Source organism: Centroberyx gerrardi, chromosome 4, assembly GCF_048128805.1.
Source record: "Centroberyx gerrardi isolate f3 chromosome 4, fCenGer3.hap1.cur.20231027, whole genome shotgun sequence".
NCBI lineage: Eukaryota > Metazoa > Chordata > Actinopteri > Beryciformes > Berycidae > Centroberyx > Centroberyx gerrardi.
This window is the reverse complement of record NC_136000.1, coordinates 3,202,273-3,218,039: the sequence shown is the minus strand read 5'-3', so window position 1 is coordinate 3,218,039 and position 15,767 is coordinate 3,202,273. Positions and strand designations below refer to the sequence as shown.

The 15,767-nt window shown below is 42.3% G+C and overlaps 1 protein-coding gene across 1 annotated transcript in view; it reads left to right on the top strand.

The window, feature by feature from the left end:
• The window catches only part of LOC139919904 (GRAM domain-containing protein 4), a 55,810-nt gene that overhangs the window by 4,229 nt on the left and 35,814 nt on the right, over positions 1-15,767 (top strand). Inside the window, exons 2-3 of the mRNA XM_078282917.1 lie at positions 3,496-3,736; positions 12,392-12,512. Coding sequence (XP_078139043.1) covers positions 3,496-3,736; positions 12,392-12,512 — 362 coding nt within the window. The remainder of the gene's footprint in view (positions 1-3,495; positions 3,737-12,391; positions 12,513-15,767) is intronic.

The following is a 15,767-nucleotide window of genomic DNA, read 5'->3' as shown; positions in this document are numbered from 1 at the left end:
ATGGAGTTGGGCGATTTGGAGTCTTTTTGGAGCCGGACTCTTCAAAATTCACCCGTGGGTTTTCTACTGATGGTTGATGTGAAGCACAGCGAGCACAGCCAGCAGGGTCAGAGGGTTTGGAGCTGATGAAGCTCTGGATCAGGGAGCAGGAACGACAGGAGCGATGAGGCTGTGATGCTGCAGCCCGGTTCAGTATGAAGCCGCCGTTAGAAGACTCAAAACTCAGGTCTGTGGTTCCTGGGATCAGGCTGCTGGGATCCACATAAAAACCCTGATACCACCACAAATCTAAAGCAGAAAAAACCTGTAGAACAACAAGGCAGTGGAAATCAGACAGAACCCAAGTCAAACCCAGCAGAGTCGAGTACAGAAAGTCTTTTGGGATTTGAGAGTGAAACTCACTCTCCTTTTCAGAACAAAACACAAACCAGTCCAGCGGCCCAGTCATCCTCTGAATCAGTGGTTCTCAACGTTTTTGGCTTGTGACCCCTTACAGCAAAGCCATGTCTACTCACAGGCTGCATATGCAAATACACAGTTCAGACAAAGAATGATTTTCCCTTATCAGGTTGTTTAATTTAATTAATTGTCAGAGGAGGAGGCCTTGAGGCTTAAAACTGTTCAGTATATTCTTTTCTTCTCTTCTTTCACTCTTACAGTTGCATTTTGTAAATAGACGACAGCATGCAGGCCCAGGAGAGAGGTTAAAGGAGAGATACACTCCTCCTCCCATCAGTAATCTGAGTTGTCTTCTCTCTGAGCCTGGCTGGCTGAAGCCCTCTCCCCTCCACCTTCCTTTTCTTTTTGTCTTCCTTTGACTTTCACTTTTATTTCATGCTCGACTTGAAATGAAAGTCCTCCTCTTCTTCATCTCTTTCTCTCTGATCTCTACCTCCCCAACATCCGCTTTCTCATTGTCAGTCTTCTTCTTCTTCTTCTCTCCGTCCTCCTCTGGTCACAGTCTGGTTGGGTCGTCCGGCTCGTTGTTTGACGCACATACAGTGCAGGAACCTGGGGTGGGGTGGGGTGGGGTGGGGTGGGGGGGTCGGACCCTAATGCTGTGTTCACGTCACATCGGAAGAAGCAGAAGAACAGGATCTTGTTGCTGCAGCTTGGAAGGGTTCACATGTTTAACCTGTTGGAACGCCCACAGCCAAGATGGCGATCGTAAGGTCGGTTGTGCTGCTCCTTCTTGTTATCATCATCATAAATTTTATAATCCACTAATTAGATCGATTTACAGTAAAGTCAACACGACGTGATTGCAGCATTAAAGTCACAAACTCTCGCCTCCTTCCTCTTTTGCCCTTAAGTGCTATTTATTTCTGTTTCCTTGTTTCTTTTATTTGTTTTGAGGAGACATTTTTATGTGAGCCCCTTTGGTTTTTTAATCTAATACATTAATTAGTAATCACCTCCGCCAATGGAGTTGTACGGGGGTAATGTCTGTTTGTTTGTTTGTCTGTTAGCAGGATTTCTCAAAAAGTTATCAATGGATTTGCACGAAACTTTGGGGAAAGATTGGTCATGGGCGAGGAAGAGCTGATTAACTTGTCATACCAACTGGCCACAGGTGGGGGCGTGGCAGTGGGCGTGGCTTCTCACATAAAGGCATATAACTTCCGATCAGATTCACGTAACACCATCAAACTTTGTGGCCAATCAGCAGACAGAAGAAGAGACAAACCCTCCATTATTGGACCAATCAAACAACATGGAGGCTCTGGAGAGCTCATTTCCTGCTTAGACAGAACCAACCTGCTAATTTTTCCAGAACTTGCTCCAGTGGTAGAAGGACTGATGGAAACTGAACAGATAGAGAGCTGATTGGTCATGTGGTGTTGAGATAATCAAATCAAATGATTAACAGTGTGGAGAATGTGAACAGGCAGATCTCATGTCCCATTCAGGTCCAGTCAGGAAAATGTGAAACAAGTTGGTAATGTGGCATAGAAGAAATTATTAACTTTTGGTGAAAATCCGACATGTGGAACTGGCGTATATTGACAATTGCATAGTGTTAGTGGAGGTATGAGCTCTACTGAGTGCCATCTAGTTGCATATCTAGTTTCCTTTTTTTTTTATTGTGTTTTATCAGCACTTTTTGTTATGCAAGATGTTGTAGTTTGAATCCCTGGACCAGATTGGGAAATATCTTGGCAGGGAAAGAAAACGATGCTCTCCCCTCCCTGAACAAATACCGTAAAGGCCATAAATGCCAGTGGAGCTGCTGATTGGCTCGCTGCTGCTAGGTGTGAGTGTGTTGACCAATATGAAATGTGAATCGAGGCGGAGCTGAAAAAGAGCATATAGGCACTCAGCAAACCCTCCCTGGATAAATACAGCTTAAAAAGGCCTGTGCCAATGATTATTTAGTGACAAGGGACTCTCAGTGTCAGGTAAGACATTTGAAGATGATGTGGCAGAGTTGTGTTCTTCTTCTTCTTCTTCTTGTGTTCATCTTCACTCATTTTTTCATCCTTTTTGTATTTCATCTCCTTACAGTTTTCAGTTACAGCTTAATTGTCTCATCGCTTACTGTGAGTTCATTTTCTGATAGTCTGATTTCATGTGTCACTTCTTAGATGAGATGTTAAAGCGTTCTTTCTATCGCTGGGCGCTATTAACAAAATCAAATATCACAATAATTTTAATCGGAATACCTCGATATCGATAATGTGACGATATTTTTGGGGATGAGTATTCGTGCTTTCATAAGATATTTACACACAAGAACATTTTGAAAATTAGGAATGATCATTAGTATATCGATATTATACGATATATCGCCCAGCCTTACCTTGTCTTATCTTGTGCAAGACACTGAAGTCTTAGCTGTATCAGAGTTAATTTGTCTTAGGTATATAAGAAAGAAACTCCTAGTTACACTATATGTGATATAGTGATTGGATTGTGTACAGTCTTATGTATATTTAGATATATATATGTAGATTTGTGCAGCTGAGATGACAATAAAGCGGAACTTGAACTTGAGACCTTTTATAAAATGTAGTTCCCTCACTCACTCTAACAGCCTTTAATGTTTCAGCCTTTCTTGTAAACACATGTCTGTGCCGTAATGCTCAGTATTACGAGGGCGCCACTGTGGGACATGATTTCCAACGAACTTGTCAAGTTGTGGATTGATTGTGTTTCCTTTGGTGTTGAATCTGTTTTTTTTTAGTTGAGACACATTCAGGCCAGTGCCCTTTTTAACAGTTTTGTGTTTTTCTCTAACAAGACAACTGTCAGAATGGAAATGGCTATAACTTGTAAACCGTTTCATTCGAAGGATTTCATTCCCAACAGCCACAAATCCAAATGTCTCTTATTGTAAGCAAAGGTCTAAAGGCAGTTACTGACTTAAGCTCGCTATGGAAAAGAAGTATATCTTTATGCACACTTTCATTTTAGTTAGAGCAGATGAGTAGATGTTTTTCAGGTGGTGGATGTGCGGTTCATTCTTCTTTCCTCTTCCTCCTCCTGTCTCTGCAGGAATGCCATATGCCATGTTAAGATAAAGACCAAGTCCACTGTGTTGACCATGCTGAAGCGGCTGGACAAGATCCGCTTTCGGGGCCAGAGACGGGACGAGTTCCTGGATCTGGCGGAGTCGCCCAACACGTCCGACAACGAATGTAGCGACGAGATCCTGATGAAGCCTCGGGCCTCCATCAAAGACCTGGAGGAGCTGCGGGACCCGGCGGGCGACCAGCTGCCGCAGACGGAGCTTCAGGTAGGAACTGACCTCTCTGCTTTTAGATGGTTGTGAACTGTGTTGCATGCTGTGTTCCTCTGCTGATGCGCTGCTGTGGAAACATGCTTAGATATTTGGGATTCATCAGTTCTAATTGAGCAGACAGGATCCCGGATAAGGTTGAAGTTATTGACAAAGATAATGTGTGCATCTCTACACTTTGTAGCCCCCAATATGTGCTGTTTTCTGTGGCTTTATTCATATGGGTGAGAACGTCACATCAGAATGAATGCATTTTGCAGGCTAATATTGCCTTGTTTATTGTTGTTTATTTATCACTTACCTCTCTAGACCATGACTCACTTTATCCAAACTGTTGGGTTCCACTCAATCTCAGCATAGAGATAATCCAGGGGCGTCCCGGTGGGTCAGAGGTCTAAGGCGTGTACTAGGGCTGAACAATTAATCGAAATTTTATTGAAATCGCAATATGGCCTACTGCAATTTTCAAATCGCAGGAGGCACAATATTTGTTAAAGGCGAAATGTGTCAAAATACCATTTTAAATGAAATATTGTGGTGCTGCAGAGATGTCCTGCCTACACATCATATTCTACAGACTTAAGAAAACATCTTTGTTTGGTACAGATCCCCGCAAAAATCACACCATAATCATTTTAATACGTTTTTCAATGAAAATGAGAATAATGATGTAAAAATTACCATTCCCTCTAATATTGCAAATCATATCGCAATTGCAATATCAGTAAAAATAATCGCAATTAGATATTTTTTCAAAATTGTTCAGCCCTAGCGTGTACCATGTAAATACGTCGTCCTGGGTTTGAGTCCGACCCGGGACCTTTGTTGCATTTCATCCCCCACTTTCTCCCAATCTTTCCTGTCTGTCTCTACTTTCAACTGTCAAATAAAAGTGAAACTGCCCCCAAAAAATAATCTTTAAAAGAACTAATCCAAAGATGTTTGAGGGCATCCTGGCAGCTTGGTCAGACTAAGCTGCATACTGTGTATCTGCGACATCCTGGATTTGAAACCGGCCTTGGACCTTTGTCGCATGTCGTACCTCTCTCTGTCTCACATCTTTCCTGTCTCTCTGCAAACTATCCAGTGAAGCAGAAATTGCAAAAAATTAAAAAATTGCTTGTTACTCCTTGGTCTCCTTCTACCAAATTCACCAATTGGTGGGGGGGTGGATGAGTTATGAGCCAAGGCAACATAAAACTCTCCACTTGCCAGTGTTGGCATGCAGTCTGGCATTATGTTCTCTTATACAGAGAGAAGACATGTATCAGGGCGATATGCTTTCTTCTTGGTGCTGTTAACAGTCTGAACCCTAACTTCAGATCACCCAAAAGATGAAAAGCAATATTCTAATCTGCACACAAAGTCACTTCAGCGCCAGTTTATTGTGTCGACGTTTTGGTCTTTTAACCTTTTTCAACAAGTTATATAAGAATAAATAATATGTTCAGAAGAAAATAATCCTGAAAGCTTAAATAATCACTCCTTGGCCTCAGAATGAGATGATTAGTAATAATATCTCTGATAATCCTTTCAGTTTTCTAACAACCCAGTCATGCTTCAGGAACATTTCCCTTCCGACAGAGCGAAGACTCTTCCAGTCCGCCTCATTAAGTCCGCTCACTCTCCATGTCGAGGTGCAGCTCGGCAGTTTTCTAGAGGCCTTTCGGCCAAGAGGTTTCCCCTCCCGAGACACAGCGTTCCTGTTTATTCAGTCCCTTTCCTGTTGATCTTGTCCTTTGACAAGATCAGCTGGAGTGAAAGCCCTCCAACTGCTGTCTGCGTCACCAGCAAAAGACTGACTGCAGACTCAGGCCCATGCCAACAACACAGGCACTGACGCTTTCTCCATTCTGCAGGGATTTATTTGGTATTGACGAACGTAATAAATTGAATGGAACGAAATGCAAATGTTGCAGTTCTTTTCATAGCTTGCGTTAAGTTGGCGGACCTAACTTACAGGTGGCCATAACCAATGCTTACAAGACTCCCAGACTAATTTACTCTCAGATAATATTCAGATTTTATCATTTTCCTCATTTTGTTGTTTGATGTTCTTGTGTTGGAGGGGGGGGGGTGGGAGGGGGGTGTCAGAACAGCTTGGTGGTGTTTGAAGTTTAAACCCCAGACAAAATACTTAAGCTCTGCAGCTGTTTGATCTTTTCCCTTGTTTTGATAAGTCTTGTTAGTGCCGTCTCTGCAAGCTGACCAAGCCAAGCCTGTCTGTCCGCATTTCCCTTGTGTCCCGAGTGGAAGATCTAACGTCCCGGAGTAAATCTGCAGCAGCCTGAAATGCAGCTTGGTGCAGATTGAGTGACTTTGCACTAATCTTTCACCGAGTCGCTGTATGACCTTTTTTAATCGTCATCATGTTGAATCACGGGTTAGACCGGTCTTACACCACACTTCCCCCCTTTTTCTAGCTTTTCTCTCACAGGAATGTTCTCAGGGCGCTGTGTGGCTCTGACCATTCACCTCATTACTATTTTTTGCTTGTAATGCTGGTGATCTAGGAAGTGAAACTTGTCTACTGTTGCTCTCATTGTAAGCTGATAATTGTCTTAAATGTAGATCAGTGTTTCTCAGCCCAGTCCTCAAGGACCCCCCTGTCCTGCAACTCTGCTCTTACACACCTGATTCAATCAAGGGCCGCATTTTCTCATGACACATGGATTGCAGGACAGGGGGAACTTGAGGACTGGGTTGAGAAACACTGTTGTAGATGTCAGTGACAGTTTAGTAGAAAGACAGGTGAGATAAGAGAGAAGGAGGGTGGTGGAGGGGGGGGGGGGGGGTAGGGCTGGGCGATATGGACAAAACCAAATATCACGATATTTTTGACCAAATACCTCGATATCGATATTGCGACAATATTGTAGGGATGACTATTGGTGCTTTCACAAAATATTTACACAATGAGATTTTGGATAAATAATCATCAGTAATGTGGATATAATGACTAAGTGGGTAAAGGCAAATAATAGAACAGCTAGAACAGTCTGGTAAGTTCAGAAAATTACATCACTTTACTGTAATGCAGCCTTTAAAACCAGGAAAAGACAACACTTATGCCATATCACGATATCACGATATCCAAAATCTAAGACGATATCTAGTCTCATATCACGATATCGATATAATATTGATATATTGCCCAGCCCTAGGTGGGGGTGGGGTGGGGTGGATCTGATAAAGGTTGTGAGACAGATTCAAACCTGTAACATTGCGAGATCATAGTATCTCGTATGTAGGCCGCTCGCTCTGTCTGCTCTGAATCCTAACCCGACCCTGACCTCTGACCTCCCTGTAGGGAGGGCAAGAGAAAATACTTTTTTTCCTCCAGGGAGCGATGAATTTTCCTTCTTCGTTGTCGTCTTCTTCTCCGTCGCCTTTGTCTTCTTCTTTGGGATTTTCTAATTTATTTTACATATTGCTGAAATCAATTAGCACATGTAATGTAAGTAATGGGGCAATGTTATTTATAGAGGTGATGATTATAGGTGATTAATGCAAATGACTGTTTCAGTCAGGAAATGTAGAGAGGATTCAGTTGCCGCCTGCATGTGGAGTTCCACTTAGATCCATTTAGATGTAAATCTGACTGACCTGTATTTGGGACGGTTCAGTAGATGTTAACGTCCCTCTTTAGTTACCAGAGTGTTTGTCGCAGGAAGTAGAAGTAGGACAGCTTGAGTTTTTGTTGAGTTGGCGTATTCATTCAGCAGATATACAGCAGCCAATCCACTGCCACTTCCTATTGGCTGACTTCTTACCTCATCAAGGTGCCCGTTGGATCAGAAGACTAGAGAGATTTAAAACATCTAGACCAGGGGGTGAGAGGGGGAGGGGGTGGATGGGTGGGTGGGTGGTCACTCGTTCCCATAGAAACGAGACAGGTGACGCCGTGCAGCTAGTCCTGTGCTACCTGTTGATGCTGAAATTAATCATCATCACATGTAATTTAAGTAATGGAGCAATGTTATTTATAGAGGTGATGAATATAGGTGATTAATGGGGAGATTTGCCACAGATAGACGACACAAGCCGTCCGTCAGCTGAATACTGACATCACTTCCTTCCTTTCTCTGTGTGATACATCAGAGCTGAGGTGCAGACAGACTGGAATCATGGGAAATCGCTCACTCCCATCTCTACTCTTTAGCCTTTGATTCTACATGAAACTTTTTTGATTATTTATTTTATTTTATTTGTGTCCCTGTGCTATGTTGGTGTTTGTTTTGCTGGTTCTGTCTCTTCTTTGATCTGCTCTGTTAAGATTTGTGCAGCATCTTGGTTAAAATACAGAACTTTTTCTTTATTTATCCTACCAAAAGTTTTTGGCTACATGTCTTCATCACCCTGACGAAGGCCATGCAGCCGAAAAACGTTTGGTGGTATAAATAAAGCATGAAACTAAAAGAAAAGACAAGAGTGGGTGACTTGATATTTCTTTATGATTGGTTCAAAGTGAAAAAAAAATGTTTGTAACCAGCAGGCAGTCTGACAAACTTCTCATCATCTTCAAATTTCGGCATCGGACGTCCAGAGACTCGAACCAGACTCTGTTCCACACACTTGGCCCAAAATGGCTCATGAAGAATAACATAGTGAAGTGATGAAGACAGTTGGACAGAGTGTGAGAAACACCAGTATTTCCCTTCATCACCAGCCCGGTGTTAGATAAAATGAAAGTGTAATGATCCCTGTGGGGCAACTGGGTCACTGCAGCAGCAAATAGTAATCGGCTGCAGCAAAGAAAAATGGAATATAAACAGAAGAAAATAGAAAATTAACAAGAATATAGAAAATAGATACGCTACCAGTCAACAGTCTGGACCCACCTGATTGAATGTTCTGTGTTTTTCATTCTCTTAAAGCCATTTTGATCTAAAGACTTCTGCTGAAATGCTTGAAATTAGTTTCTTAGACAAATATAAATAGTGAAGTTGATCCTATGTATGAATTTCTTTCCAAAGCCTTTTCATCAAGGCAAAGGGCGGCTGCTTTAAAGAATCTGAAATATAAGATAGTTTTGATTTGTTTAACACTTTTTTTGGTCGTTGCATAATTCCATTTGTGTTATTTCATAGTTTTGATGTCTTTACTGTTATTCTAAAATGTGGAAAATAGTAAAAATAAAGAAAAATGTGGTGTGTCCAAACTTTTGACTGGTAGTGTATAGTAAGAGGTATGAATGAGAAGCAAAAGTATGACTTATTAGGGTTTACAGTTGGACTTATTAAAGGACTTGAGCTCTGAATCCAGTGATAACAGGTTATGCTGAAAACGCTTGTCTTGAGTTATAACCAATTACTACTTTACTTTCTGTTATCTTAATCTTACAACTCGTTAACACGGTGTATGGGACAGTGGAATGTACTTTAGTTGTGCGAGTCAATCTGCAGCCGGTCCTGTTGGGCGTGGACCAGTTATAGTGTGTGTGTGTGTGTGTGTGTGTGTGTGTGTGTGTGTGTGTGTGTGTGTGTTGACATGCCTCCTCTTATTGTCTCGTCTTGGAATGATAAGCATGTGGTGTGTATGCAGTCTACAGAAACCTGTCTTACAGTGCTGTCATCATTAGGATTTACCAGACAGAGCTGCACATGCAGGATGTTGTGGGCGGAGTCTAAGCCTGCGGGCTCGTTAGGGCTGAAAGATAGTGACATTTTTGTTTGTTTAAGATTTGAGTTTGAGAGTTTGAGTCTGATGGATCAAAGATTACCTGCAGCTCTAAAACTCCAGACAAATCCAGTTTGGACCAAACTCTCTCTTAAGTAATAAATTTCAGCTTCTGCGATTTGGAAATTGCAGAAGTTCATATTGCGATTTTGATTTTTTTTTTATTAATTCAACTCTAGTGCACGTCACTCCTCTGTGGTGCCATGAAACTTCATCATGGTTTGGTAAAGTCATGTTGTTCTTTATTGAGCCGAATATGGTTTATGTAAAATTTGCATCATCGTTCATCATTCTATTCTATGATTTATTGTAGATCAGTTAGAACAGTTGAACTTGTGAAAATGTAACTTTATCTATAAATCTTCACACTGTAGTTTATTAATTTCCCATCATCCTCTTCGCATGCGAAAATGTTGTTCTGGCCATTTCATCCAGTACTAGCGCCGGCTGCTTGATGTTTTGCTACAACAATGAATGCAAAACACTTTCAAAATTTTAAAGTTGTCATCTTTAGAATAATGATTGATTCATGTTTTGTGTGTGGCAGTCCGTCGACCTCGGCTTTCATGCTCATTGTGCTTCTCATTTAAACTCCAGCACTTTAGAGTCGCTGCAGGAAAATTCACCACATCTCCGACAAGAAAAAAAGCCGCTGCAGTCGGCCGGCAGTCCTGGAAGGAGGCGCTGCGATGGCGTACGCGTTTTTTAAAATTTCAGATGGAGCACGACCTCACGTGCGTCTCCAGTGTGTTCAGTTGTTTTGGCTGCAATTACCTCATTTTGATCACACGCACTCTGCTGCTTCCATTTTCTGTAAGAACTTATCTGAAATGTACGTCTGGGCGCTAGTTATCTCATCATGTAGACTCATGTCTGCTACATTTTTCAGTTAATTACAAAACGGATCCGTCCTTGGGATCGGTAGATACTCGATATCTAATAATCCTGAGGCATGAAGGCCTTCGCTGTTACCTAACTGGTTAAATCTCTCTGTGCAAGAAATTATATTAAAGGTTCGTCTGGGCGCTAGTTATCTCATCATGTAGACTGTGAATGTGTAGAGGCTGCAGGAGAGATGCAGAACAAATGTACGAAGGTGAACTTCTACCACGGAGGATCTTCTAACATATCAGCACCCAACCGGAGATAACACGCTGTCAGGACGATTAATGAGATGTCATGTTAAATGTGTTAAAATGGATGAAGTGCGATTTGAAATACTGGTCATATGTTCAGTATGAACACCTGCTGGCGCCGGTTATCCATCAGAAAGATAACCAAACAACCTGATATCAGCATACTTCCATCAGCAACACTGCAGAAGTTGAACTAAACTTAAAGGAACCAGGCAGAAGGCTGATGGGTGAGGAGAGGGCGAACGCCACAACGTCCTGTTGATCCTCCTGAAGGTTCAACCAGACATCTGTGATTGGTGGAGCCCTGTGATAATAAAAATCCCCCCCTCAAATATAGCCAGGTTATGAAGAGCCAGGTGCTCTAAATAGCTGCATCAGATCCTGTGGATTATGGCTGCACAAGCAAAGATATACTTGGACATGTTTTATTTTTTGCAGCCATCATTTTAGGACAAACTTGCTTTTCTCTTACTTTTGACCTCTTGTGGCTTGCGGCAGTTGTGAAGCTGACCTGCAGTGCAGAGCGGCGTTACTTAATTGCGCCTCAGGAGGAACCGGACGTGAGTCTGGCTTGTGATCTGCCTCTTCCCTGCTGATGCACAGGAGGTTACTGCAGGCCGAGCCCTGCTCTGCTCTGCTCTGCTCTGTCTGATGCACGCCGCTTTCACTTGGTGCAGAACTAAAGGGGAAGTAACAGTTATAGATTTTAACCGTTTTGCTGATGCCCCTATGCGGAGCAGCTTTAAATTCCTATATCAGCAACATTTTACACAACCAATAGGAAGGAGGTCAAGGGTCAGAGTCATAGAGCCCCCCCCCGCGCCCTGATTTTAGTGGATAATGTTAAATTGACAAATTCACACCTATTATTACACACTATCATTACACTAACTCAAAATTGATATATTTGAGTTTGTTACCGTCATTACTGTGAAGGTTTTCGCATTTTCGCCTTTATTTGATAGTTCAAAATACAGAGAGACAGACACAGACACACTGTACCTGACAATATTCTGTTTATATTCTGAATATTCAAATATTCTGTGTATGAGTTGGTGTATGTAAATGCCATATCCTGTTTACAGTAACCGTGATAAACCCATATCCCGACTAAGAAAAACCCGACTATGCTAGCTGGTATACGCTGATATTAACCGGTACGTTCTGGCATGTAAACACCAGATTCTGGGTTTGGTGAACAGCACAGTGCTGTTTCCATGGAGACACGATGAACACAACAGGAAACGTACCGAGTGTTAGACTGTCTCCATGTATACAGGTAGATGAACAAACACCAGATCCTGAGTAAGACCCGGGATAAGACTCACATTCAGAATATTAATGTGAGTGTAAACGCACTCATAGGCCCTGATTTACTCATCCATGGAAACAAAAACCTTTAGCACATAACACCAGTGTGTTAGTGGTGACTTTGATCATTGCAGGTCTTCGTCCCGCTAAAGGTTTTAGTAAATATGGGCTGTGGAGTTAAGATTTGGAGTGAGGAATAAAAACCTAAAAACATTTCCTCTCTGGTTCTGTACTTACTGCAGCGTTCCTCTGCTGTACAAGACGAAGGGTCTTGGGAGCATTCGTTACATCATTCTGCCCTTTGCATTACCCATGTGTGTTTTTAAAGTTTGACTATTGTGAAATTATTTTGTGTTAATGAACATACACACCCTCCCTAACCCTACCACACTCTAATATTTCCTATAGCATCCTCATCACCTGCGGCAGAGACATTCTCATTCATTTCACTTACTTGTAATTTGTGCTTTTTTGTGCTAATTCATGCGTGTGTGTGTGTGTGTGTGTGTGTGTGTGTGTCTCTCAGGCTGGTGCAGGGTCGCTCGCTATGGCTGCAGCCATCCAAGACTTCCAGAGGACGGAGGCCGATCGCCTCAATGAGGTCAAAGGTCACCTGGAAATTGCCTTACTAGAGAAGCACTTCTTGCGTGAGTAGCCTGACCTTACTGTTACACTGCTGTACTGAAACATTGCTGTACTAGAGTTTTTCAGACCCTGTACTCTATTTTTTTAGCGTTTCATGTAATGATACTATTGTCAGATTGCAGATATATTCCCTCTCACAAGTAAACATCCTTGTAAAATGTATTTTACACACAGATTCAGTTCGTTTTCACCAGAACGTGCTCCAGATGGATTTAGATAATCATATCTTCATCCTGACAGCATAAAATAAAATAAGCTCATAAATGTGAAAGCCTCGTGTGTTGAAAGTCGTTCTCCGCTGCCAGCGTTTCTCATTGTGATGTGAGAATTGAATTTGTCGGGCCCGCCTGCCTGTGCTCGGACATTAGATCAGATTTGGCCCGGCTCATCTCAGCTCATCATCTGGTGATGTGGAGCGTCCAGACTGCAGCGTCAGATCAGCTGTGGCTCGTTCCCAAATCTGTCCAAATCTGACTGCTTTCCCATGTTGCTGTAAACTGAGTATGGATGCACCGATCGATCGCATATCGGTATCGGAATCTGATCCGATCCTGCTGAATTTTGATGGTGATCGGTGTTCGCCACAGGTTGTTCCATCAACCTCAGATCCATTTTTTAAATTTAATTCCCTTCCTCCGATTCATTTATTTATTTCTTTAGTTGGTTTCCACCATCCAATCCACTTATGCGGCATCTGGTTTGAAAGCAGCTGGGTAGCATTCATGTCTGCTACATTTTTCAGTTAATTACAAAACGGATCCGTCCTTGGGATCGGCAGATACTCGATGTCTAATAATCCTGAGGCATGAAGGCCTTCGCTGTTACCTAACCGGTTAAATCTCTCTGTGCAAGAAATGATGTTAAAGGTTCGTCTGGGTTATCTCATCATGTAGACTGTGAATGTGTCGAGGCTGCAGGATAGATGCAGAACAGATGAACTTCTACCATGGATGATCTTCTAACATATCAGCACCCAACCGGAGATAACACGCTGTCAGGACGATTAATGAGATGTTGGCGTTGCTTGTTAACATGGATGAAGTGCGATGTCGATATACTGGTCATATGTTCAGTATGAACACCAGATCCACCAGAAAGATAACCAAACAACCTGAAATCAGTCTGTTAGTTTGAACAGAGAGAAGAAAGAGAGAAAAGAAAAGAGATTCTCAGTTGTTTGTGAAGGAAATCAAATGGTATCAAAAAAGTTCTTAAAATGAGTTGTCTTCTTTTTTATGGCCATTTATACTAAATAAATTGACTGGTTTTATTTAGAAAAGCATGTGAACCTCTAACTCTGCCTTGTATCATAATGAAATATGCTTTCATTCAACGAAGAGGTATCAAAAAATAGTTTGGTGTGAAGTATTGCAAAGTGTTCAGTCTTCTCTGTTAAGGAGGAGCGACCTCTGTCCTTAAAGTCCGGCCTGATGAGTCAGCGAGATGCATGGAGGTTTTACATTACACTGTGTAAGCAAACCTGCTTCTCCAAGTGACCAGACCTCAGATCAGTTTAGCACAGTGTGCTGCAAGTGCTGCACAACAAAAAAACACTCAAAGCACCCTGGGTAACATGGTGGCTGACTTGGTTGTATAGGCTACATGTTCAGCAGTCCCATGATATCCAAAATCATGGATCCATTTTCATCTAAATAACATCTGGCATTTGGCCATGCAGCACTATGAGTGCACGAGTCGCCCCAGTGGGAATGAAACCGGCAGCGTTGGTGCCGTGCTGAGTCACACAGGACCCGCGCAGGACAGATTCAGGGATTTTGTACATGAGCAAATCTCATGACTGAAGATTTTCTTAAATGCTGCGAGAAAAGATGGTAGAATCAGAATCTTTATTTATTTATTCACCATGTAGTTAAATGTATTGAGGTTTGGAGATCTACAGTAGTACAGTACAGGCTGACACACATGGGACAGGACAACACATAACAGTGCAGGACATGCACTTGGCTGTACATACCACATACATATTTAAATATATACAAATACACATTCAGTATTGAGTCACTGTGCGTTTTTGCCAGAAGATTCACTGTGAAACCCGTTCATATCAATGGTCAGAACAGCCTTTAGTAAAGATTTCTCCACTGTGACAGCAGGAATTTGACCATTTATTCTAGGAATGAGACAGACGCACACAGGGAATGGTGTTTTTTTTTTTTGTTTTTATGCCAAACTCTTCACAAATTCATTCCAATCCACACGGGACTGTCTGAGGCGCAGGAGCAACATGCAGGAGGTCTGAACTTTGGCTGTGGTTCCCTGCATGGAGGATTCTGGTGTCTGTTAACAGGGAAGTTAACAGACAGGACAATCTACCAAAAACTTCACCCCAGCTGCTGCTTGGCCACCAGTAGGAGACTGTGGTTGTACTGGTCTGCTCCCAGTGTGAAAGTGTGTACCTGTATTATGTTAGCTAACATTCCCTGTATAAATCAGGGTTAGAAAAGTCTCTCCGTCCACACAGTTATGTGCGGTTTGTAGGGGTGGACCCGAATATTCGACTATTCCGATATTCGTTCGTTGGGTAGGTATTCGGTTTTCAATTTTGGGATTCGGATATTCCTTTTTTTTATGTAATTTTATATGTTATGCTCACTGCTTGGGTGTCTATATAGTGACGTCACACTTCTGCTCTTGCGGAGTCAGAGCTTGACCTATATCACAACAACGTCTGCCCTTAATAAAACTACAGCTGAAGTATGAAGTTTTTCGTCTGGTGTTCATCTCTTCTTCTCCAACGACTCCCCGGAGATCATCCACATCTCTACAAATCCCTGGACCGTCTCCAGATGGTCCAGAACGCTGCTGCAAGGCTGTTGACCAGGTCCAGCAGGACGTCTCACATCACACCCATCTTAGCTTCCTCACATTGGCTTCCCATCAAGTTTAGGATTCAATTTAAGGTTCTTGTAATCACATATAGAGCCCTGCATGGTCAGGCACCTGTGTACGTCTGCGACCTACTCCATCCCTACATTACCAGCAGGTCACTCAGGTCTTCTGACCAGGGCTGACTGGTTGTCCCTCGCTCTAGGCTCAAAACAAAAGGTGATGGAGCCTTTGAAATTGTAGCACCTAAACTATGGAACGCTCTTCCACTGGACTTAAGATCTGCGGTCTCTGTTGAGACTTTTAAAAAGCAGCTGAAGACTCATCTGCTCAGACTGGCCTTTGTCTAGCCTCTTGTGTCTGTATTTCTGCGTGTTTTTATGTCCTTTGTTTTTATGTTTTATTGCTTC